General features: G+C 44.0%; 2 protein-coding genes across 7 annotated transcripts in view; one reads left to right on the top strand and one right to left on the bottom strand.

Moving 5' to 3' along the window:
• diaph2 (diaphanous-related formin 2) overlaps positions 1-25,464 on the bottom strand; it is a 363,565-nt gene that overhangs the window by 307,708 nt on the left and 30,393 nt on the right. The window lies entirely within an intron of this gene.
• On the top strand, positions 15,188-16,942 carry LOC148413886 (uncharacterized). Its single transcript, XM_088432031.1, has one exon. It carries the CDS (start codon positions 15,716-15,718, stop codon positions 16,940-16,942), a length of 1,227 nt encoding a protein of 408 aa, XP_088288157.1. The 5' UTR covers positions 15,188-15,715.

Raw genomic sequence — 25,464 nt, 5'->3', positions numbered from 1 at the left:
GCCATCTCGACATGATTGGATGTCACCTGGCATGCTGCGTCTCGGGCTATCATCAAGGGCATCACCATTTGGAACACTATAGATCTGCCATCAAATCAACCTCTGCAATATCCTGCAATTGTCTAGATTCAAAACAAAAGTTGAAGTACTTTGACCATCCAGAGATGGTGCAAGCAAACATTAAAACAGGATAAGACAATAAAAAAATGACATGTCTCTTTGATTGAGTCTCTTCACATACTTAATGGGGCTGTCTTTAAAATGTACATTCCACTCTTTTGCTATTCTACAGTAGAAACGGGCAATTGGGTGCCCTCAGACTGAAACTGAGTGGCCTGTTAGTTAACCTCCCCGCCCCCTTGAAAAAATTAAATGGGAAAATAAAATGTAAATATTTTGTAAAAAGCTTCTATATACTCAAGTGTACAAGACAATGGCTGTGTTGCAGCATGTTATCGATACATTGTGACAAGTCAGCTTCATGTCAGTGGCACTTGACAAGCAAATGTCGGATTGGACCTTTGCGTTTTTGGTTGGTTTAAGTAACATGCTGCAAAGACAAACTCGGCTCCTTCCTGGCGAGGTTTCTCTTATCAAAACAACGAGAACAAGGAATCAGATTAAATTGGTCAATTTGTCATTGATCAAACAACTGTCATTAAGTGGTCATTTATTTCACACACCTTCATTGATTCTGCAATAAAATAGGCAACGTCTCATTTTCGAGGTTTGTTTGTTCTTAAAGTTGCCGCGATTGTTCTTGCAGCAGCTTCTGGAATTGGGTGGAAAAACTGGGTGCCCAAACCAATACCAACTTGTAGCGACATTTGACAACTGGTTCATGCAGTGTCCGTCATATTCCATATAGAAATTGCAGCAGATTCTAAAAACAATGCATGTGGCGTATGGTGACGTAAGGCCCATTGAAGAGCGCAGAAGTATACAGAAGCTTAAAAAAAAAAAAAAATGATCACGTGCAGATTATTAGCTGGGCATATTTTTTGCTTGTTAAACAACCCCAATTTTTTCTGACAAATACAGCATTGGAGGCAGCCACACAAGCTAAAAATCCCAAATTCCGAAAAATGATGAGCTTCTCACTGGGTTGCACAAAATAGGTTTTGCAAGGCAGCTAAAAATAAATAAATAAATGAATAAACAAACAGATATGCCAAAGTTTTTGCAAGAGTTGCTAAAGTCTCCTGGGACTCTCTTAGGCCTTGAGTGATGTCACTTATGAAAAGGTTTACACCTCAAAGGTTTTACATTTTAATTGTCATGTTTTCAAGAAACGTTTAGTTAAAAAGTTATGTTATGTCAAATTCCAAATAGAGCAACCTCCACTTTACAGAGCTTCCACAGTATATTGATGTAATGTGTAAATAATGCAAAGTTGCATTTGTGGTGAACATACAGTAAGGACCGGAGCAAATTGTGCCGATGCTCTCGTTATTTGAGCATACAGTAACGGATGCACCGTTAGCAAGGGATTATGTCTATTTATCTTTGTAGGTCAGTCTAATAAATAATTCAAGTACGATTGCATAAAGGGTAGGTCAATAAGACAGGTTGTGTCGATAGCAGGTAAGGCAAACAAGCGCTTGCTTCCTGACCCTGGTGGAGAAGGAGAAGCATTCCAAGGAAAATATCAAGAGGACCCCAAAGAGGTTGTCTCGTCGAGCAATGTTGTGAATGTGGGAGAGGAAACATGATGGATATTTTCTTTAAGCTTCCCATTTGAGTTTAAAGCAGCAGAAAGTATTGATCAGACCAGTCTGAATCATTATTGAATGCCATTGAGCCATTTTCCAGTTATCCCCTGTTTAAAGGATGGGGAAAATGTGCAGGCAGAGCAACACATAAAGTCTTGTGTTAGGCATGGAGAAACCTATTAGGTCAGTTCCATAGCAACAACTGGCTTTCGGCCTTTGTGAGTCCAGTGGTCAATTCGATGAACATCTACTGCCATCAAGTGCTGGCCTTCAGAACTACAATCGCAGCTAGGGAACAAAGGGTAGACAGACCATGATCAGGAGTGACATACCAGCAAAAAAATTACTTTTTCAACAGTGTACAATAATTAGTTGGACTGTGGGCTGTGTGAAGGCTGTGAAAAACAAAAGCTAGAAAGCAGTACAATAAAATAAAATAAAATGCAATGCTGTAAATAAAGATGCTTGTAAGAATCTAAATTATAAGGCATTCAGTTTTAATTAATGTTTGTGAGTTCTATTAACATTTGTCATGTGATGAGGGCAATGGCGACACATAGTGGTGAACGCAGGTAGTGCAGCGATGTGATGGAATAATGCGCCATGTTGATGTAACATTGAGCCAAATTGATGTAAAATTATCATGTAAATTATTGGCTTAAGATACCAGTCAGAATTGACCTCGACTGGAATAAAACAAATAAATGAATATAATATAAATATATTATAAATAAATATATCATAAACAGCAGACACCAAATCATCTCTGAAGACAACCAACATTAAAGAAGTCCATGAAGTCAACTCACAATGTAGACACATTGTGAGGCCATAAGATCAAAGCAAGCTTTTAGCAATAAGTCATGCTCAATATTACTCTGTAACTGCCATTGGAAAAAGTGTCAATTGATCACAAATGTTAAGACCTATGTTCATGTTTATTCTGTAAATGTGCACATATGATATGTTATTGCCTTTTTTAGCCTGATTTGAAATATGCAACTTGTTATTACCATTTCAAACTGTATCTTTGATCAAGATACAGCTGAATCATATCGGAATGTTCGTGTGTTCAAGTGGAAAGTTACTAAACGGCCAGCACAGACACTGAGCTGCCAGGTCAGCATACCAAAAGAGGAACAAATGCCCATGTATGCTTATTCTTGGTGGAAAGGCTGCTGCCTGGCCTTGAGTTGATATTAGTCATGTCCGATCGTTCGATTAAAAGTGCTCAAAGTGTCACAGTGACACTTTCACTTCCTCCATTTAAGGCTAAGATCGTTCATTAAGGCTAAGATCGTTCAAAGTCCTCCATTTAAGGTTAAGATCGTTCAAAGTATGTTCCATTACGCGTACATCGAGTCATGGGATTGAGGTCCTATAAAAAGGCCAACACCCAAGACTCGTAGCTTCCTTTTTGCCTTTGCCTGCCAAAAGCGTGAGGATCCTCTCCAGGCTTCGGGTGTAAACCACCAAGTCGGAGTAGGACTCTGTCACTCTCAGAATTGGACACTTTTTAAATTCTTGCGACGTTGTTAGCCTTCGGAGGATTTCAAGCAGCAAACCGGTAAGGAAGTCATTCTAAATTCTAAATCCATCCGATAGCCCAACTAATAATGTCATTAATTCGCAATGTAGGAGGATTGAAACTGATCACTTTGATCCTCTTTCAAAATTGGTATTAGACTTTTTAGAAACTTTCCACTCCTTTCATTATGTTTTAAAATCTTTATTTCATTATACTTGTTTTTGTGCATGGTTTTTCATAGCCTTGGACGAAGTTTTATCTTAATCATTTATTAGCTGAAAGACAAAATGTATTGAATGTGTTTTTGTGTATTATGTATTAAGAGGGCATGGTAGGCCCAGCCATGTACTTTTTGATACTGTGAATAATTATTCGCTTTGCTTTCGCTAAATAAATACTTCAAAATTTCATTCTTTATTCTATCTCTGTCATTTTTATAGACCAAAATTAGAGAACCTCCTAGTCTTTTGTAAGTGAAATAATTATATTGCCTTTACATCGGCAGTGCCATTCTTGATTAAAGTTTAGTTACTCAGAGTTGGTTGAAGTTAAAACAAACGTACCCGAGTGGTCGTATAAGACTGCTAAACCCTATTCTGGTCTTAACAAGTGCAAATGATCTTTTAGAGTGAGGAGCAGCCATATATAATTTGCGTAATTTTTCTACCTTCTCGTCTCAACGGTTACTCGACGAGTCGGCGGATTAAAGTAAGATGGGTAGACGCTTAAAAACTTAAAGGCTGTGAGCACCAGAACGTATCCTCCTCGACACCGGCTTACGCAGATGTCCGTCGCCTGGCGATACAGCGTTAGAGCTGTGCTGGACTAACGGGACGTCTTAACCCTTTAATTGGAGAGTCGGTCAGGACTGTTAGTTGTCCTCAGATAGCTGACAGGACTGCGGTAAGAGCAGATCAGTCATGTGGCACCCCAAGATGGGACCCGATTAACAGATATTGCGTAAAAACGAGTATTTGAATCCACGGTTCCGAAAAATAGAAGTCGGTTTTATAGACGTTTTCTTCCCAAAACGTTGCGAGCGCGACTTAACCTTGAATAATTTCATGACTGAAAGCTTAAATTGATACATGATAGTATCTTTAAGGAATAGCCCGTCCTAGAAAAGAACTTTTCAAAGCGAGACTAGTGCGGTCTTGCGGCGAAAAGAATAAGACTGTCTTGTATCAAAGTGAGACAACGGCGACCAGTTTCCTCATTGTGTATGTGCCTAGTGTGGCTGATGTGCCTAGTGTGGCTGAAATGCGCTGCCAATTGCTGCTTTGGTGCGCAGTAAAATTAATGTTAATGTATTTAGCCGAAAGAGCGGCTGAAAATGCTATAGTCAGAGGAACTGTGTCATGGGATTGCGTAATCTATCGATTGGCAGAAGAAAAAGAGAAAACTGGAAGTCAGAAGAACTCAAAGAGTTTTAGACCAAAGCTTCCCTTTTTTTGATTTTTTTGGGTTCCTAGATGAGAACAGCAATCATCCGAGGAACAAGATTTTTAATGAACACTTGTTGCAGTGGTTGGCAATACTCTGTTGAATACAGACTTCCAGGAATTGCAAGCCTACACGGGACCAGTTGGTCCCTTGGGTTCTATTGCCTGTGGATCCTAGTGACTTGCAGCGTGGAATTCGCCTACCAGCGTGCACAAGTAAAAGTGACTTTTGAATGAAGACACTCTAGAACCATCGACAAGAAAACATCCCACCGTTGAAGACATCCAACGAAGAGACGACGAGCTTAAGTTGGAAGTCTTGGAAAAGTTTGAAGCAACGCTATAGAAAGTGAAGCTGAGTAACCAGAAACTGTAGTACGTCCCTGCCCCAAGGCGCAAAGGGGAGGCTTCGGAAAACGACAGTTTCACTCCTACAACATAAGAAGAAATTGCTAGGGAAGACAATGGCCACTAGCAGCAAGACGACAGAAAACCGTCTATTCTCCCTTGAAGAGGGAGCCATGAAAGAGGCACCAACACCTCAAGACTTTGGACAACATGACCTACCAGTACAGCTTGTGCTGTACGGAGGGGGCTTGCAGTATTGGCCCCAAGAAGAAAAGAGAACACTCGAACTGTTGAATCCATCCACCAAACCAGAAGACCTGGACAAAAAAGTGGAAGAAGCCGTCAGAACAAGCGGAATCTTCTACACCCAGCTCACTGGCGTTGGAGGCCAGCTGATCCTAGTGACAGGACACCCCACAGTGAAGTATTCCAAGGACGAAGCCGAGGGGTGGCTCAAATGGTGGATTGGAATGCTGGAAAAATACAATGTGATAACATTATCAAGCACTGCGCAAGTCTGGGACGCCGTAGTGAAGATGTTGGCCGCTGAAGCAAGAATTTCCAGTGAGCTGATCGGCCCAAAAGAGACGAAAGCGTCACCCCGTTACACCGAGCATCAGAAGTTCTACAACAAGATAGCTCAAGTAGTTCAGAAGAAAAAAGGAAAAGTCGCACCCCTGTCCGAAAGAAACGACTCGGACATGGAAATCACAAATCTTGATCAGGAGGAAGATCAAGACCAGGTGGTGACAGGCACCGAAGGAAGTTCCCGAGAACCTCCCAAGAGACAGAGCTACTTATCACAATTCAGCCCTCTCGTGAGGACAGAATCTCTGCCACCTATACCGTCTTCCAAGAGAACCTACATGGGAAACGGAATCACCCTGTACCAGTACTATGGTAGTATCTGGGACATAGTAGGGGATGCCCTCATCGTGATCACGGATGAGACCCTATTTCCTTATGACAAGAAATTCCGAACGGAATTGTTAAGTGAAGGGGCAGAAGATTACAGAAGAGAAAGAATAGACTTCCTGGACCAAGACACCGGAGATCGCTTCATCGTGTTGAGCGGCGGAGCCTCCAATCATTATCTTTTGGTACATGTTCGCTTCCCGAAGTGGGGAATCGAAGTGGAACAGAAAAACTACCTAGAGGAAATGGCCCAAAGCCTTGCCACTGCAGTAGACATGGCATTGGAAAGAGGAGCCAGAAGAGTAGCCATTGATGTAAATGGAATCAAGTCCGGACGGATGTCATGGAAAATTGCTGAAGACATCGCAGCCGGAGCCCTCAAGGTACATGTGTCTTCTTTGACTGCCAGAGAAAACGTAGAGTTTGTCATAGGGATATCTACGGGGCAGAAAAAAGAAAGAGAACAGGAAGCCATGAGAGTTAACTTGGAACAAGCTCTCAAGAAAGCTGAGCAACAGCTACAAGAAGCTCAACAACAGCAGGAAATGAGACAACCTGCGAGGCTGAAACCACCCAGCGTGGCTTCATCCATTTTGACCTCCACGCCAAGGAGTGTCACACCATCGCCTGTACCCACACCAAGAACCAAAACAGTACCTGTAAGAAACGAAGAAGTAGAGATAGCAGATGAAGCAGAACGAATGGTTAACGTGAGCGGAGGAGCACCAACCCCCAGCGGGATACCGGCAACTCCAGCAAAAAATAGCTCGCCCCGAGAGGAGCAAGCAAAGAAGAAAAGACGTCAGACCACTGTGGTAACATTTGACCCTGCAGCCGCAACACCACCGGAGTCAACGGACTCCTATTGCCCTCTACCACCGCGAACCCCTCGTGTCGAAGTTTTAGAAGCACTAAGAGCAGCACCTCAGAGCGCAGACAACAACACTGACGACGAAGGCATGGCTGCGTTCCCTGAACCAGTACCAGAGGTCCCGCAGAGTGAGGAAGAAAACCTCAGCAATGATGAGAACGAAACATCCGAAGATGAGCGAGTGCCCGAAACAGCAGGCACTGACGGAGGGACTTCTGCTGAGGAAGAGGATCGACAGTCCGTAATATCATCGGCCTCCCCCGTAAGTACGGGGAGTCAGGCTCTGAAGGTGATTAGGGGAGCTACTCGCAAGGGCATTAAAAAGCCGCAGCCAATTTTGGACATCCACCGTGCGTCTGAACGAATGGCTAAAAATCCTGAGATAGGATGTCTCATGACCAAGGATGGGAGGAAGACTTTCATACCCGAAGTAGGACAAAGAGAGTACTTGCATCCCATGTTTTGGTTGGAAAGAAAAGAAGAAAAGGTGACCATAAATGTGAGGATCACCTACAGTGATGCCATGAATCTGCTGATACTGCCGACATACCACAATCTAGTGAGATGCACAGACCTAACCAAGAACTTCAGAGAGGGATTCGTGACTATCTTGTATGACGTAATGGGCAGAGTTTTGAAGCAGGCCGTTTATGATCATGCTAAAGCGGCGCTCAAAGCTTATGAAGAGTTGGATCAAGACGATGAGCCTACAACAACTGCTCCCGCACCGCTCGAAACAACACCACGAGTAGTGACTTTGTCAAAAAGGGGAATCAAGGCCACGGTTGACCAACCTGTCCAGAACGTGGGATATGGAATTGTGCACGAAAACCCTGAGAAGGACATGAAAGCCTTCAAGGCCCTGAAAACAATGGTTAGACCCAAGTACCAAAGAGAGACAACAAGAGAATACTTGTATGCAATATGGCCCCTGGTCCGAGATGCACCATGGGGAGAAGTGGCAAAGAAGATGTGGCTCCAATTCGTCACCGGAGATCCCGTCGGCCCGGAAGAAACTGCAGACGAGGTCTACAAAAGATGGGTGGATGACGAAGAGGAGGATGAAGATACCTACATCGACAGAGCCAAAGATCAACTGAAACAAGGGGTAACACTACTGAATGTGTGGTACAAGTTGAAACAAGTCATAACCCCTACTAGATATGTCAAAGTGTTAAGAAGAATTACAGAAGAAAGAGGAAGTGATACAACTTTCATAAGGATGGGTCCAGATGCAACTTTAAACAAAATTGAGGCGTCAATCAAGCAATGGGACCGGCTGGCCAAGCACTACAGTGAGAAGAGGAAGGCCTCGGCCACCCCTAATCGTTCGCGAGGGAATGAACAAACGCCAGCGCCGAGACCACAGCAACAACAACAACAACAACAACAAAAGCAAGCCTACAGTAAGCCTCAACAACAATCGAGATCGAACTACTCTAAGGATCGACAGCAGAAACCAGCTGAAGACCAAGGACAAAGTTCAAACAGCAACTTAAAGCAGGTCTACAAAAAGACAGGACCTGGAGCATATGTTTCAAAAGAAGAATATTTGAAAATGACACCAGAAGAAAAGAAGGCTCTCCATGAAGCTCGTAAAGAAGCGAGCTCTGGAGAGCCCCAGCAATAATGGCAGACGAGGCACGGGTCATTCTGTTGAAAGGTGCCTACCGAAGAGGAGACTGTCTCTATGCTGACATCGAGGGAGTACCCTACTTGGTGGACACAGGAGCACAGGTGTCGATGACCCGTAGAGCCTTAAAGCCACTAGGACACCTATCAGTAATAGTTGCAAATGGACGAAGAGAACAAATGAAATATGGAATATGGCTAGGAATTGTTTGGATCCTTGGCCCTTACAATTTATTGTCATTAAGAGATTTGGAAGAAATGCAAAGACCCAAAAACAAGCGACAATCAATGCAGAAGAGATTGAAAAGACTGAAGATGAAAGCAATACGAGTAGGTCCAACAGGAATTGCACCACCGCAAGAATGGTACAAGCCAGTGGACGTGCCCGCTGTAAGAGAACAACAAGTACAAGATAGCGATTTGTCGCCTGAAGGAAAAGAAAAATTGGCCAAGATCTTGGACAAAGCAGTTGTGGCACACTTCAAGAACGACTGCGGAGACCTTGGACCAAGGTATGTGCACACAATCGAAGGAGAAGTGCACCCACCAGTGAGACAGTACCCAATTAATCCGGGAGCTGTAACAGAAATGGACACAATAGTGAGAGAACTATTGGCACTTGACATAATCAGAAGAGAAGAAAATCCTATCACAAACAGCCCAATACAAGCCGTGAAGAAACCAGATGCAGTTGGAGGAGGATGGAGGCCAGTGATCAACTTTAAGGCTCTCAATCGCCGGACAGTAGCGAATCGAGCTAGCCTCATCAACCCCCAAGCTTCACTGAAGACTCTGACAGTAAGAAAATACAAATCGTGCATTGACCTTGCAAATGGATTTTTCTCCATGAGACTAGCCAAAGCGTCGCAAGGAAAAACAGCCTTCACCCACAAAGGCAAAGCCTATGTGTGGCAAAGATTGCCACAAGGCTACAAGAATTCACCCAACGTGTTCCAGACAGCAGTTTTGGAAGTGCTGGATGGACTGGATGTCACAGTGTACATTGACGATGTGTTTATTGCCAGTGACACGGAAGAAGAACATCTGGACACGCTGCAAAAGGTGATTGAAAGAGTCTCAGTCGCAGGTCTCAAACTCAATCTGAAGAAATGCCAACTTGCAAGATTCCAAGTGGACTACTTGGGTTTTCAAGTGACTGAGGACCTGGGACTATCAGAAGGATATCGGAACAAGATTGAAGCAATCCAGCCACCGAAATCCGAGAATGACCTGCAGAAAATATTGGGATTGTGCAATTACGTCAGGGATCATGTTCCCTACTACCAGAAAAATGCACGACCGCTGTACGCCAAGCTGAGGAAAACAGCGGCTGATCAGAAACTATGGACATGGTCAGCAAAAGACCAACAAAACTTGGAAAACCTGAAACAAGCAGTCAGGGAAGCTGTGCGACTAGAAACAAGAAGCTTAACAGCAAGATTAGTTGCTGTTATACTCTGCGAGGGAGAAGATGCAATGGTAAGCGTCAGCAATGAAGGAGCAGGACTAGTTGCCTTGTGGACCTACACACTGGATGATGTGGAGAAGAAGTTTCCACAAGAAGAAAGGGAGCTAGCAATAATTGCCAAGTATTGGAGCTCTTTGAAAGACTTGGCCCAAGGACAAGGCATCAAGGTGGTCACTCAAAGTAATGTCCACCGATTCCTGAGAAAAGCAACCCTCGAGAGCACCAAAGCCACTAACGTCCGATGGGGAAGATGGGAAGACATCCTGTTGGACCCCGACCTGGAAATCGGACCTGACAAGGCTGGCAAAAAGCCAAAGGTGGAAGAAAAAGAAAAAGAGAAGCCCTATGACTGGGTTCTCTACACCGATGGCTCGAAGAAAGCCGAAGATCAAAAAGCCCATTGGGGCTTCATACTCAAAGAAAACGGGGAAGAACGAATAAGACGCAAAGGAAAAACATCCGGCAGTGCACAAGCAGGAGAAGCTACAGCAGTGCTGGAAGGACTTTTGGAAGTCATGACAAGAAACATAAAACGAGTGAGACTCATAACTGACAGCCACTATTGTGCCCAAGCTCTCATGGAAGATCTGACCATCTGGGAAGAGAATGGTTACGAGAGCGCAAAAGGGAAACCTATTGCACATAGTGAGCTATGGAAAAAGATAGCCGAGATAAGGTTATACCTGAACATTGATGTTGTCCACCAGAGAGCCCACGTCAAGGAGGGGGCTCACTGGAAAGGTAATGATGAAGTTGACCGATACGTCCAAGAGAGAAAAGTTGTAGTTGTAGGAGCAACAAGCTGGGACAAGACCCCGCGTGGAAGAGTGGTCCCAGAAGAGTTCGTGAGGGAAGTGGTTACGGCCGTACATGAAGCGCTAGGCCACGGAGGCCCTTTGCCCACACGAAAAGAGTTGGAAAAGTTGGAACTTTGGATTCCCGACAAGAAAATCCGCGAAGTTCTACGCGACTGCGTACCATGTAACCAATACAACGCAGGACGACGAGGACAGCGGGCGGATGGACTGACAATCAAGAGCACTGTTCCCTGGGGATCAATCTGCATGGACGTAGCAGGACCCATGGGAGTAAACGGCACTAAAGGTGAGAAGTACCTTATTGTGCTTGTGGACTCAATGTCAGGACACTTTGGCGTGAACGCAGTGAGAAAAGCTAACGCCAATAGTGTCATAAAAACCCTGAATGAGGGATGCAAATGGCTTGGCATACCAAAGGAACTAAGAACAGACAATGGGACTCATTTCAAGAACGCTCAAGTGGACAAATGGTGTCAAAAGTGGGGAGTGACAAGGATCTACTCGCCCCCTTACACACCACAAGCCAACGGCGTTGCTGAAAGGACCATTGGCCTAGTCAAGAATTGGCTAGGAAAAAATGCAAATGGAAAAGAATGGAGTGAAAAATTGGTGGAACTGGGCGTCAACCTGAACGGGAGAAGTCGAACTGATAGACCCTCCCCTTCGGAAGAATTGAACCAACGGCCTTTCGTTGCCCAAGAGGCGGGGCGAACATCAGATATAAAGACTCAACCAGCAAGAAAATGCCCATTTCGTGTTGGACAGCAAGTCTGGATCAAGTCCCGAGAAGCGCCAAGCCATCTTGCAGTAAAAGCTAAGTATGACCGAACTGACATTGTTGAAGAAATATTAGACAGAAATACAGTGCGTCTAAAGAAGCGAGGAATTCAAGGAGTGGAGCAGCTCAAACCACTATCAGCTGATTCAGCTCCAACCAAGAGTAACTAAAACAAAAGAAGAATGGCATCAGAATTTGTACCACCCTATGTCCGCATTGCCGCGGTCAGAGGAGCGGTCGTCACACGAAGAACCGCAGGAGGAATTTATGTTGGAAGAGCGCTCATGAATTTGAGCAATGCCAAGAAAGGATATCTGCTGAAGGATGCAGATGAACACTTCGAATGGACACTGGATCAAGAAGCCTGTGTCATTTGCCTGAGACCAAACGCCCTGCGCACTCTGTTCTCCGGAGCCAGCTACTTGAAGCCAACGGATCTTGAGTTGAGCCCGGAGGAGCAGATTGAAGCGGAGGGAGGCTATGGCCTGGAAGGAAGAATCTCTCCGGCCAAAGTATTAGACTCATATGTATGTGAGCTATGCAGAATGAATCCACTACCAAGGATCAAGTTCTTCGCTCAGTGGAGCCTGGATCTCAGCAAAGCTGACCCAACTGACGGGAAGTGCCGTTGTGTGTGGGACGGCTTTGAGGTGAGATTCTGTGACCAGTGCTTGGAAAACATAACGGCAGGAAAACTTGTCCAACTGAATGAAGCAACTGGAGGAGAACTGACAAGAGCAGTAACCCCGCTGATTCCGTTGCCACCTCTCCTTACATACGGGGTGGGCAACAGCCAGTGGAGTAAACAGTTGGAGGTGCTGATAGCCCAGAATTGGCCTGAAGCTCCTTCTTCTGTTCCGGCGTGGCTCCGACGACTGGTGGAGCCTGTATCAAGTGTGATGTATGTGGAAAGCTACGGAGAAGATCCACAAATCAACAAAGTGAGGAGAAAATTGGAAAACGCAACACAAGGCCTGTGGACACTGACAACCTGGGCTAGACTGTTGAAAGAAATGATTCACTCCGGAGCGACCCAGGAATGGGAAGATGGACCAAAAGCACCCGAAGAGATCATTGGAGCGGACAGTGCACTGCACACCTATGTCACTGCCCTAGATCTCACAGAAAAAGAATTGCAGTACAAGAAGAAGGTAATTTGTTACCATCTGGCGCCGTACACCAGCAGTGGAAGCAGGACACCCAGAGAAGAAGAATTTGGAAAACTCTGGTACCGACCACGTCCTGGGAGAATACGACACCCGGAACAAGCCGTCATAATCAAAATCGCTTTCCAAGTCACGATGATACCTTATGATGGGATCTATGCCTTGGCCATAAAGCTGGGGGTGGGGACCGCGGAAAATTACCTAGAAAAACCAATAAGTGGAAATTCAGCGGAATCCGGTGAAGAAACTGAAACAGCGGATGAAGAGATAAATGATGACAAAGCAGAAGAATCCAAAAAAGGGCAGTCCCCAGAAGAGGAGGAACCAACTGAGGCTCCGCCCCCCAAGCTTAAAAAGCCCAGCCTGACCGACAAGCTTCCAATCTTGACTAGACATCTGAGCAAAGAGTCAGCAGAGAAGGAACTCTCCAGGCTGTGGAAGAGACCGTCAACCAAGACCGAGGGAACCGAGAACCGCCTGGCCATACTTGGTGAAGCATGCAGCCGGCAATTGGAACCCAAAACGACCTCAGTGGAGGGAGAAACAACAGAAACAGAGCAATGATCCATGGTGCGCTCTACAAGGATCATGACTACGTGCATATTGACCACACGACTGAAACGGACAAAGAGAAGAAGAAACTGGAAAACGAAGTTTTGATACAATCTATTGGAGAAGAGAAGGCGAAAATATACACAAATTACCATGCTTTGAATGACTTGATAAGAGAACGTGCAGGTAAGAAATTTCCTTTTATGCTTAGAGGACGCCTGGACTACTCACATTCATGCATCGGTAAGATGTCTCATAATTATCTCATTGAAACCGACATCACTTTCCGCAACGGAGATTACTCCGAACCCAAGAAAACCAAAGAACAGCTGCAGGAGGACTGGGGCTCAATGCCAAATCTGTTTAGCAACCCGCAGTGGTGCTATGCGGAAGCAATACTCAAGTATCCTACGCCTCGACAAGGAACTGAGCTTTGGAGAACAAAATTCCCCCCTGGATTGCCTTGGGTGCTGAATGCCCACCAGGATGAGGACATACTTGTCAGATGGGGACCAAACTACTATGATAATGTACAACCGCCTTACATCGAGATCTCCAGGACCACCAAGGAGGACAAAGAACTCCTGTGGACAAACGATAGAGCCATGTTTTTGGAAATCAAGAAAAGAGAAGCTGAAGAAGCAGTTGGGACCTACAACAACTTCAAACAAGTGCTGATTGTGAAAGTTGTAGGAGAAGACTTCTGCCGAGACAACCCACCGACTTTTTCATGCTTAAGAAACCATGAGTCCAGCAGAAACTCTTATTGGAAATTGACCTCACTGTTGGATGAATGGAGGCAACCTGTGTACGAAGAATTGATACAGGTATTGCAAATAAGACCAATTAGAGCTTGGAGCAGAGAGGAACACAAGAACCGCGCAGCGGGAGTTAAGGAACTGCCAGGAGAAGGGCGGGACCAAGAGGTTGAAGGCCCCTCCCCCAAACCAGGCGTGGTCCAAGTCACTGCGTGGAAGTGGGCGATGGCTGAAGACTACAAGAGGATTAGAGGAGCGAAGGGTCAGAAGTGGCAGACATCCAGCAAGAGAGCATCGAAGAAGACCTCTTGGAGAGCGGTCTCCACTTAGAAGACCCCATGGACAACGAACCAGAACCGGGCTCCTACCTCCACCAAACATCCCCGCAATTGACTTATGCCAACATTGAACCGATATACAAGAACACAGAACTCCTCAACGATCCAAGCTCTCCTCAAAGTGATGCACCTGAAGACCCATCTAAAGTGGTGCACCACTATGAGGAACCAGTGGTTGTAAGCCAACAACCACAGTCAATGGAAGAAATAGAATTGGTGCCTATTGAAGAAGCTGAACCTCCGATGATATCTACCCAGGACTTCAGCCCCAGCAGAGGCTTCCCTCTATACAAGCCATCCATCTTGCCTTTGGATGAGATACCTTGGGAAAAATATGTTTGCCGAATACTGTTTACTTGTTGTACGATAATCTTAGTGGCAGTATGGCTCAACTGCTGGTTCGGTGACATACGAAGCTGCAGAAAAATTGTCAAGCCTGACCCGCTAGAAATGACAAAATTCGAATATGGAACAAGCAAAGAATACAACCAGACCTGTTGGAAAACCAGAAGCAAGAAAATCAAGATACAATGGACCTACCCATACCCACTGATTGATTCTGGGGGGCTCGAAGGACTTATCAGAAAAGTTAAGGACGATTTGAAACCCAGAGTCAAGACAGGGATTGAACTCCTGAAGAATGCAACAACGTTTCGAGACCACAAAGAAGACTTTGAATTCACAGTCCATGATGTGTGGATGCTTGCTGGAAAATTGGACACTCTAGCTGAAATCATTTTGTTGATAAAGAAAGAAACTAGGTTAGTTAGAAGAAATTGGATTAAAATAGGGAATGAAACAGGAAAATGGCACTATTCGTCATGTTGCTCTCCCTTGCCCGGGCGTGATGACGGAGAATGGATCGAGGGGACCAATTGGGTAAGAGACGCTCCAAAACCTAATAACACTTGTATTGATTTCCGCCCTAAGTGGGAACCTTGTTGGAGTTGTTTGAAATTAAATTGTGTGCCTGAAAAATTGTTAACCACTCCGGCACCAGTCCCCGCTAACCGTCATGCGCCGTTTAGAGCTAGAAATAAGAAAAGATTGGGGAGATCTATAAAAGTTCTAGCTAAACACAAACTTGACATAACAAAGCATCAGGTAACAAATGTATGTCTTTTGGCACAAAAACTTTCAAATTGTTATTGGAATGTTGGCAGTAAATGTACTGAACAATTCCAGGTTTTAGTAGCCACAAGCATTTCTAACCCTGAATTTGAGGTAGCAAACCTCTGGGTAGACTCCCCCATCCAACCAATAACTAAAGTAGATTATGAACATTGGTTGAATGTGTCTCTCCCCTGGCTATGGGAGAAAAGACTTGACCTCTGGTATGAATATAGAACCACCCAAGGCTCTCACCATTTTTTCAAAACGCCTCAGAACATGTGGGTTCAGCGACTCCCAAACCCAGATGATCTGATGTCTGTACCACAAAATGATTTTGACAAAATTGATAAATGCGTAGCAGATAGAATCTACGACGCTCTGCACCAACAACAATGGTCTGTAGGGAACTCACCAAGGTGCCCCCTATACGAAGTTCAAAAGCTAATTTCGGTGCAATGGTTATATAATTGTTCTGGCCTAAAAACCAACAAAACTGTGAAGGGAATCTTACAGCAATGGAAAGAATTCCACACCAGAGATCTCACAAGAACATGGTGGGGTTTTTGGAAAACTGAAATGAAACAATATGTAATGCCTTGCCTAAATGTGTCGACCAACTACTGGGTCAAGTATCAGTATGTTGCAGCTGTCTACTCCAAAGAACAGGACATTTGGCCCTCGTACACTCCGTACTTGTATGCCACTCCTAGACCTTGGAGGATGATTTGTAACAAAGAAAAGACTCAATGTTCAGTTACTTTGGCCCGACGACCTTGCAACACTTGGCCCCAGTGGAAAGATTATTGTCAAGAGAACTTTCCTGATGACGGTTCTACTGACGATGAAGGAGCCTTTTGGACAAAGCAGTCCGACGGGACATGGAAACGCAATCGACACGGAAATGAGACTTTCTGCCAGAAATGGATGAAAGACTACCAACTGTTCATCGCAAAACATCGGACTGCACCCACAAGGTACCGGCCTAATCAACCTCATCCCCTTCGCCAAATCATTGAAGGACACGCGCTCAGAAGGAGCCTGTGCTGGGGACAGGAAGTGATTGGCTACGACTGGGTGGGCCCGAATAAGATCTACAACAACGGGACTTGTCACTCCCCCGCTGAACACTGGCTGCAGTGTGGCAGCGGCACTGACCTCCATGATTGCGCATGGTACGAAGTGGTTGGCCTGGCCTTTGTCAAAACCACCAAGGCAGCCATTAGAACCAGCGTTGAGATTGTGGGGGAAGGGATGTCTGCTGTTGGAGATTGGATGGCTGAAGCAATTGGGGGACTGTGGAGATGGATTCTGCTGGCGATCGGAATCATCGCCGTTGCAGGATGTATCTACCTCATCACCAAGGGCGGAGTCCAGCGATTCATCTCACCGAGGGGACGACCCAGGACAACCTCCGATGACGCAAAAGCCAGCCCACGAAATGAAACCGCGCCCGAGGGGTGGAGCCAAACTGCCTATAAGAGCCGCGGCTCAGCGGCACGCTAGTCACTTGGTCTCTCGGGTCCAAGCTGAGCACTCAAAGGTGGAAAGGTAACCTTGCTGAACCATGGCAAACAATCTTAATGATACTACTTACGGACGACCTGGCACCGTCACTGAAGTAAGTAATGAAATTGAATTTTGGATAATTTTTGCTATTTGGATAGGATATAGCTGCACTGGCTATTGGGATTGGCGACAATTTACTCGACCTTTAATTCTAATTGTTTCTATATCCAAAGTTTTGGTATTAAGGCTGCTGTTCCGTACTTACACGTATGGCATGGGCCTTTTTCTTGTGTACATGCATGGGCGAGTGAAAATCAACCTCAACACAGCTGTGGGGATAGCGGAAACTGTCCTGCTGCTCTGCTGGCTGGTGTTAGACGTTGTGTCTGCCTTTTTCTTCCCTCTAGTCTACGGGGCTACTATTCTTGAAGGTGTGCTAGCCATGGCTCTGGCTTTGTATGTTATGGGCCTGGTGACACGGCTTAAGTGCCGCACCAGCTCCAGCCAAGTCTGGGTTATACGCACAGTCAAGCTAGTACTATGGGGCATAGTATGGGGAATAATCTCCCTGTTACTATGGCTTGGTATAGTTAGTCAATTGGTTTTAATTGCCTGGTTCTTTACTTATTCTGCATTTTTTACCCTTCCACCTCGGAATGCCAATCATGATGATAATTTGCCTAGACTTCATACATACACACCCCAAACACCCACATCACCAAGACGCACTCACACTGATCCACCACATGCACCCATACCACAACAGCACCCTTACACTGATACTCCACCGGCTATACCAAATTATACCGGACACAACCTTTCCAATTCTACTTCTTATGTTGCTAGAATCGCGCTCCCTAGTCCTCACCAGTCTCTGGAGATTATATCACCAGTGATTGCTGGACGACCTGGAGCTCCCGAGTAGTACAGTTCTTCTGTATCTCGGTCGAAGCGAGCGGCAAAAAAGGGCAACCAAAAAATGTACAAAAAAATTAAGGAAGCTCCTGCCGAATAGGAGCAATTCGGTTTTTTGATCTTGTGGTTATGAAAATTATAGGTGAGCCTCCCTTCCTGTCTCCTGTGCGGGACCGAACGAGTGTGCTTCGCCTGGGTCGTGGGGAAGTCCTTCATGGGTTCCTGTTGCTTCCCTCCACCCTACTGTTCAGGGCCAAACTGGTTCCTGCCTGATGGTGTCTATATCAGAAATGATGCATGTCTGCTTTCAGAGCTTCGGCTGTCCCTGGAAGGATTTACAGGGCTGATATTCGGAGCCAAACTGGTTAAGATGACCCGAGGCAGTTCACGTTTGCCTCCATCTCTTGTCCGGGATGGAAGTACTGCGCTCGGTTATGTTCATTCTTTGACTCATTTAACTTGGCGTTTTCCTGATTCCAGTCGCTGTATTACCTCTCACCTTAACAGTGGTCTTTGTGTCGCTACAAGCCCTAGAAGGATGCCCAAGCCGAGTCCTCCGGTGGCTGACGCCGGGGTCCCTGAGTCGGCTCCCGCTGTTACCACTGAGGTCCCCTTGAGCATCCCAGTGCAACCTAAGAGCCCGGTAATTGTACCGGTCTCGCCTATGTGGTCAGGAGCAACCTCCCCTCCGACCCTGTCACCCCAGGTTCGCTCGCCCATGGTGTGCGATTGCGGAGACCTTAATGATGGGGATACCCATGGGGATTCGGAGGAGGACGTTGTGGATGATGATGACCTGGCTCCCCCCACTGATGCCCCTCCTCGAGCTGACTCGCCCCTGCTATCTCTGCATGCTGCATTGCATGTATCCACATTGGCTATGATGACTGACTTTCCGCAGTCATCCAACACTGGGGTTGAGGATCTGCTCGACGAGATTAGGCGGGAACATCAGTTGGACTACGACTTCTGAGGGTTCTCCGGGATGGCCATGCCAAGGCTGCCTGGTACTGAATCCAAGGAGGGGGTGTCATGTGATGAGGGCAATGGCGACACATAGTGGTGAACGCAGGTAGTGCAGCGATGTGATGGAATAATGCGCCATGTTGATGTAACATTGAGCCAAATTGATGTAAAATTATCATGTAAATTATTGGCTTAAGATACCAGTCAGAATTGACCTCGACTGGAATAAAACAAATAAATGAATATAATATAAATATATTATAAATAAATATATCATAAACAGCAGACACCAAATCATCTCTGAAGACAACCAACATTAAAGAAGTCCATGAAGTCAACTCACAATGTAGACACATTGTGAGGCCATAAGATCAAAGCAAGCTTTTAGCAATAAGTCATGCTCAATATTACTCTGTAACTGCCATTGGAAAAAGTGTCAATTGATCACAAATGTTAAGACCTATGTTCATGTTTATTCTGTAAATGTGCACATATGATATGTTATTGCCTTTTTTAGCCTGATTTGAAATATGCAACTTGTTATTACCATTTTAAACTGTATCTTTGATCAAGATACAGCTGAATCATATCGGAATGTTCGTGTGTTCAAGTGGAAAGTTACTAAACGGCCAGCACAGACACTGAGCTGCCAGGTCAGCATACCAAAAGAGGAACAAATGCCCATGTATGCTTATTCTTGGTGGAAAGGCTGCTGCCTGGCCTTGAGTTGATATTAGTCATGTCCGATCGTTCGATTAAAAGTGCTCAAAGTGTCACAGTGACACTTTCACTTCCTCCATTTAAGGCTAAGATCGTTCATTAAGGCTAAGATCGTTCAAAGTCCTCCATTTAAGGTTAAGATCGTTCAAAGTATGTTCCATTACGCGTACATCGAGTCATGGGATTGAGGTCCTATAAAAAGGCCAACACCCAAGACTCGTAGCTTCCTTTTTGCCTTTGCCTGCCAAAAGCGTGAGGATCCTCTCCAGGCTTCGGGTGTAAACCACCAAGTCGGAGTAGGACTCTGTCACTCTCAGAATTGGACACTTTTTAAATTCTTGCGACGTTGTTAGCCTTCGGAGGATTTCAAGCAGCAAACCGGTAAGGAAGTCATTCTAAATTCTAAATCCATCCGATAGCCCAACTAATAATGTCATTAATTCGCAATGTAGGAGGATTGAAACTGATCACTTTGATCCTCTTTCAAAATTGGTATTAGACTTTTTAGAAACTTTCCACTCCTTTCATTATGTTTTAAAATCTTTATTTCATTATACTTGTTTTTGTGCATGGTTTTTCATAGCCTTGGACGAAGTTTTATCTTAATCATTTATTAGCTGAAAGACAAAATGTATTGAATGTGTTTTTGTGTATTATGTATTAAGAGGGCATGGTAGGCCCAGCCATGTACTTTTTGATACTGTGAATAATTATTCGCTTTGCTTTCGCTAAATAAATACTTCAAAATTTCATTCTTTATTCTATCTCTGTCATTTTTATAGACCAAAATTAGAGAACCTCCTAGTCTTTTGTAAGTGAAATAATTATATTGCCTTTACATCGGCAGTGCCATTCTTGATTAAAGTTTAGTTACTCAGAGTTGGTTGAAGTTAAAACAAACGTACCCGAGTGGTCGTATAAGACTGCTAAACCCTATTCTGGTCTTAACAAGTGCAAATGATCTTTTAGAGTGAGGAGCAGCCATATATAATTTGCGTAATTTTTCTACCTTCTCGTCTCAACGGTTACTCGACGAGTCGGCGGATTAAAGTAAGATGGGTAGACGCTTAAAAACTTAAAGGCTGTGAGCACCAGAACGTATCCTCCTCGACACCGGCTTACGCAGATGTCCGTCGCCTGGCGATACAGCGTTAGAGCTGTGCTGGACTAACGGGACGTCTTAACCCTTTAATTGGAGAGTCGGTCAGGACTGTTAGTTGTCCTCAGATAGCTGACAGGACTGCGGTAAGAGCAGATCAGTCACATTGTAAGTATTAATCTACCATTCAGGAAATTGTTGAATAAACGTAAATTCTTGACAGTGCTACGAAAGAAGAGACTAGAGTTAATATTACCTGTGTTTTTATTCCTCCGACTAAACAGAATTCTCACTGTTGTTTTGAATTGCAATATTTCGTTTATAAACGTTTGCTTTTACTTAGGAGCAAGCAAGTAGTTGAACCCTAACTCATGACATTGCTATGGTTTTAGAGACTAGAGCTACAAAAATCAATGATTAACTGAATTTCAAATTAATAAAATAAACACTTTTGATCATTTAAATGTTGAGACGTAGTTCAGTTTCAAACTGTCAAAATTCGTAAAATTTCGGAATCTCAAGGGTAAATATTAACTAGTTTTAGTTCTTCAACTGAGCAGAAAAATCATTGTGTTGAATGACAGTAAATTTGCTTAAAAAAAAAAATTCGAACATTTCATCCCTTGTTCCTGATATTAAGGGCCAAACAGTAACTGAAAATTATTTTGTACATTTTGCATTTTCTTCAATAGCATTTTAAAGTGTCATGTTATGTATAAACAGTATTAAACATAGTATAAACAGGTGAAAACCAAAACTGGCTTTGTTTATCCGATTCAAACGATCGACAGATCTTTCAATGATTAAGATAATCGTTAGCTGCAGCCCTGTTAGACAAGGATCTTGATTCCCTTAAAATTGCAGTAAGGCAGATGGTCTGGTGGACTCACAGTAAATACTTGCCGTGTTTTACAACCAAATCACGCATGGTAGCGGCTAAGACAGAAGTCTATAACAACCAGCAGGGTCTAAACATAATACAGCGGCACAATGCTACCCCATCCATCCATCCATTTTCTAGAGCCGCTTATCCTCACAAGGGTCGCATGTCAGAACGAATTGCACCGGGCCATTATATTGCAAGCGTGAGGCAAAACCAAAGACAGAATCGTGCACCCCCGAGACCACCCGCAGCCTGCATACACAGTGCATGTAAATCTTGACATACCAGGACACATTTCATCGAGAGGACCTCGAGAGCCAGCCGCAAACTTGATCAAGCACAGCAAATAATGCATTAAATACACACAGATGCCACGGGTGATATCAAAAAGCTAAAGAGGCAAATAAAGAATTTGAGAGGAGCCGTCAACCATAAAACATGGGGATACACAGAATTTCACAGCTGTGTGAACAGTTAAAGCAGATGCGATGGGATGTGATTGTGGGTGCATACAGAGAGGCGGGCTGTAAAAATATGCTATAAACTTTATGGAGCTTAATGCGGGCCCGCAGCAGCCTCCTGCTGGGCTGCATGTCGACAGCCGCGTTGAGTGCCTAACGGAACCGTGGGGGAGAGACGTACTACTGAGAGCATAGCCGCTATTCACACCCTTCGTCCGTGATATGTCGAAAAAACATCAAAATCATATACAGTGTAGGCTGTGCTCGGAATTACATTTTTCCTATCTCTCCTTTTTTCATAGGACACTCAATCAAACACTCTACCCTGCGATAGCCAAAGCCAAGATGTAACGGGCACATCTGTTGGACCTGCACGGAGGGAAAACAAATGAGTCATACACACACAGTCATTAAGTCGGTGCGCACACACTGACACAAGCATAAACAGAATCTAAAGCATTGACGGAGACAGAGTTGAATCCGATATGGGAGTGCTACGTCTATTTCAGCATTTTATGCTCCCCTCAACATCAAGACAGGCAGTTCAACTGATGGAAGCACATCAATTGTCTCTACAGTACGTCTGAAAAGATGGATGACACATAGACAGGCCCACGGAAAGGAGAGTAAGGAAACGGAACGTACAGAAATCCTGATGACTATCTACATTTGTTGCTAAGCGAGTCACCAATCTCTAGAATCAAACTATTTACCGAAAATGTTACCTATTTTGGCTTATCTGCCCATTTTCTGACTCTTTCTTTAAAGCCCGTTCCAGTAGCGGTTCAATAGACAAGCATGGCTTGACAAGCAGTTGAACTACCTCTCTGATACTGGAAAATGGTCTGAATTACTGTCAGCAGTGGTAGAAGTTAAGGGGATACTTTAATGTTTTCCTTTTTCTTTTTGTTTTAGCCATATAACAGTAAAATGTGATATTTTAGCTAATTTTAGTTAACGATTTTGCAAAAAAGGCAGAACACTGGCTGGGTGGTCTCCAAGGCATGTTTACAATTGGTACTAACTTAGGTGAGTCATTTAAAAAGATTATAACGTATTTAGCTAGGTTTAGCGGTAAAATGTAAATATTTTGTTTCCAACTATTTTTCCATTTTTATATGCTGCTTTCGCATAAGTCTTGAAAATATTTGAAAAAAAATATTTATTAGTATTTGGGATAAAATGTCTTGACTTTTATAAATGTGATATTACTGTAATTCTCCAAATATAAGACACAAAAAAACAAAAGCCAAAAGTATGCGTTGATATGATAACTTAAAGGTTTGAATTGTGTCAAGAAAAAAAAAAACCTAAAAAGACGGAACCGTCAGCCACATGAGCCGAGTTATGATGCACAGATGTGCATTTTTACATCGGCCACATTCTTACTTAAAGGTGTCATTTTCCGCATGAACCTATGGGAACTCTAGGGGCATTACGGTAAATGCAGCACCTCCTGCCATCTGAAGCTATAACAGACATGGCAACCTCCAGAGGAGTGCTTTAAAATAATTACAGTAATGGGACTAGCAAGAGGAGGGGGACATCAGCTGGCTGTTAGCATCAAGTCCATGTTGCAGCTAACAGCAACTCGTGTTAGCTAGGGTTGTTACGGCATTATTATCAATAAAAGAAGCGGACAGACTGAACAAACGTCCAAGTCCCTTCTTGTCCATACACATGAATATTATTAAAACCGAGGGGAAAAAGTTATGTTTTGAGTTAATTCAATTAAGAGTGCACTGGATAGAGAACCTGAAAGGTTTGACTCGTTTATTAGCGGTTTTCATGTACACACAATCACAAACTTGGTGAAACATGGATGCTGTTCAACTTCGGGTATTTATGGTAAAATGAACCTGAACCGCGTCACGGCGAAAAGGAAAGAGAACTGCTTTGAGCAGCGATGTCATTTCCAGTTCAAAATTAGCAGTAAGTGAAAGCAGTAATTTTTACTTTTGTTTTCATTGTATGCTCTTTTCAAATGAAATCATCTGCAAGTCTTTTATTTTAATGTTAATCATAAGCTTGAAAGATATTGCAGTTTATTGGGATCACAGTCTAGGGTATTGTTAGTGTTTAAACGTATTATAGGCTAGTATAAAGACTTTTAACAGGGGGTACATTATTGGTGAGTTTATGCTTTTCACATCAGGGGCCTGCACCTCAGTTTTACAACCACAAGTTGTTGTTGTTGTTTTTCTTCCGTCAGGCTTTGGTGTGTTGCTTAGCTGGACTTGGGCAGATGTGTATATGTCGCTGACAGGCCTATTTGGATGAATAACGCTCACATTGAGAAGGTACAGTTGGCCATGTGTCTGTTTATGCAGCACCACGGGTTGTTGTTTCGACCACTTTGGAAGAAGTCCGATTCTAACTTGAGTCTAAGCAGTTCTTTCGCATTTCTTTCTCCTTATGTTACATTGGGCCACTTGGGAGCGGAAATCTGAGTTCTGATGATTGATTCATGCATTTTAACAGTTTATCTGGGTCAAATCATGTTTCCTTGATCATGATTAAAATAGAATCTATGCAACACACTGGCACAGGCCATGTAGAGCCACACAATTGATGAATTTTTCATTGAAGCTCTTTTAAAGGACCAAGGACATGTGCAACTTCAAATTTGATCACGCCTCAGCAACCCGCTCAATAGTTTGCCTGAAACAAAAACAAACAAAGCAACAACAAAAAGTTTTAGCCTTGCCATATTTCTCTTATTTAAAGAGGTCCTTCATAAGCTCACTCGGCTCATGAACAAGCATTTGAATGATCTCAGTATACCTTCGGTTATACATCACACAGTGTGTCCTCCCCTTCTCCGTCCATTCCCATTGGTAGGATGTGCAATTCATTGACAGGCCCTGAACTTCAACAAACAATATGGAGTATCTTGTCACAAATAACCATGTCAGGACCATACAGTATTTCTCTGACTATGGGAATGTTGTAACTACGCAACCAAACTCAGGATAAGGTCAGCAGCACAAAACGGACAAAGATGGACTTTTACAAAGTTTTACCTGAAAAACTTGTTCAATGGCTAACTGTGAAAAAAGAAAAATTGCTGACCTTGCCAAGCCAAGTTCAAAAACTAAATTAGAAGTCCATCTTTGGTGTACACTCTCAAAGCAGATCACCCTGCCCAAGTGACCTCCACGGGGTCTCACAAATGTTGCTGGAATGCGGTGATAATGGCGAGAATTAAACCTACAATTAAGAAGTTTGGGGAATTGTTTCTGATAAAAACTTTGCAAAATATAATTGATAAACACGGATCTACCGACAGCAGCAAAAATGCATTCTTAGTAAACTCTGTCTGGCTGTGGGATGTTTTTGCTTCTCCCCAAACAGACAAGCCTCCACTTTCTTATCCTTTATGTGAGTTTTGTAACGCTCATCCCATCTCAGCAGAGTGCCATCTGCGCCTGCCGAAGAGAAGTCTGCTTCCACAGTAACACCGCAGGAGTTCTTT

The sequence above is a fragment of the Hippichthys cyanospilos genome, chromosome 13 (assembly GCF_059441005.1).
Source record: "Hippichthys cyanospilos isolate Australia breed blue-spotted pipefish chromosome 13, RoL_Hcya_1.0, whole genome shotgun sequence".
Classification (NCBI taxonomy): Eukaryota; Metazoa; Chordata; class Actinopteri; order Syngnathiformes; family Syngnathidae; genus Hippichthys; species Hippichthys cyanospilos.
Note: the sequence above shows the minus strand (reverse complement) of the source record. Positions and strands in the feature narration are given on the sequence as shown.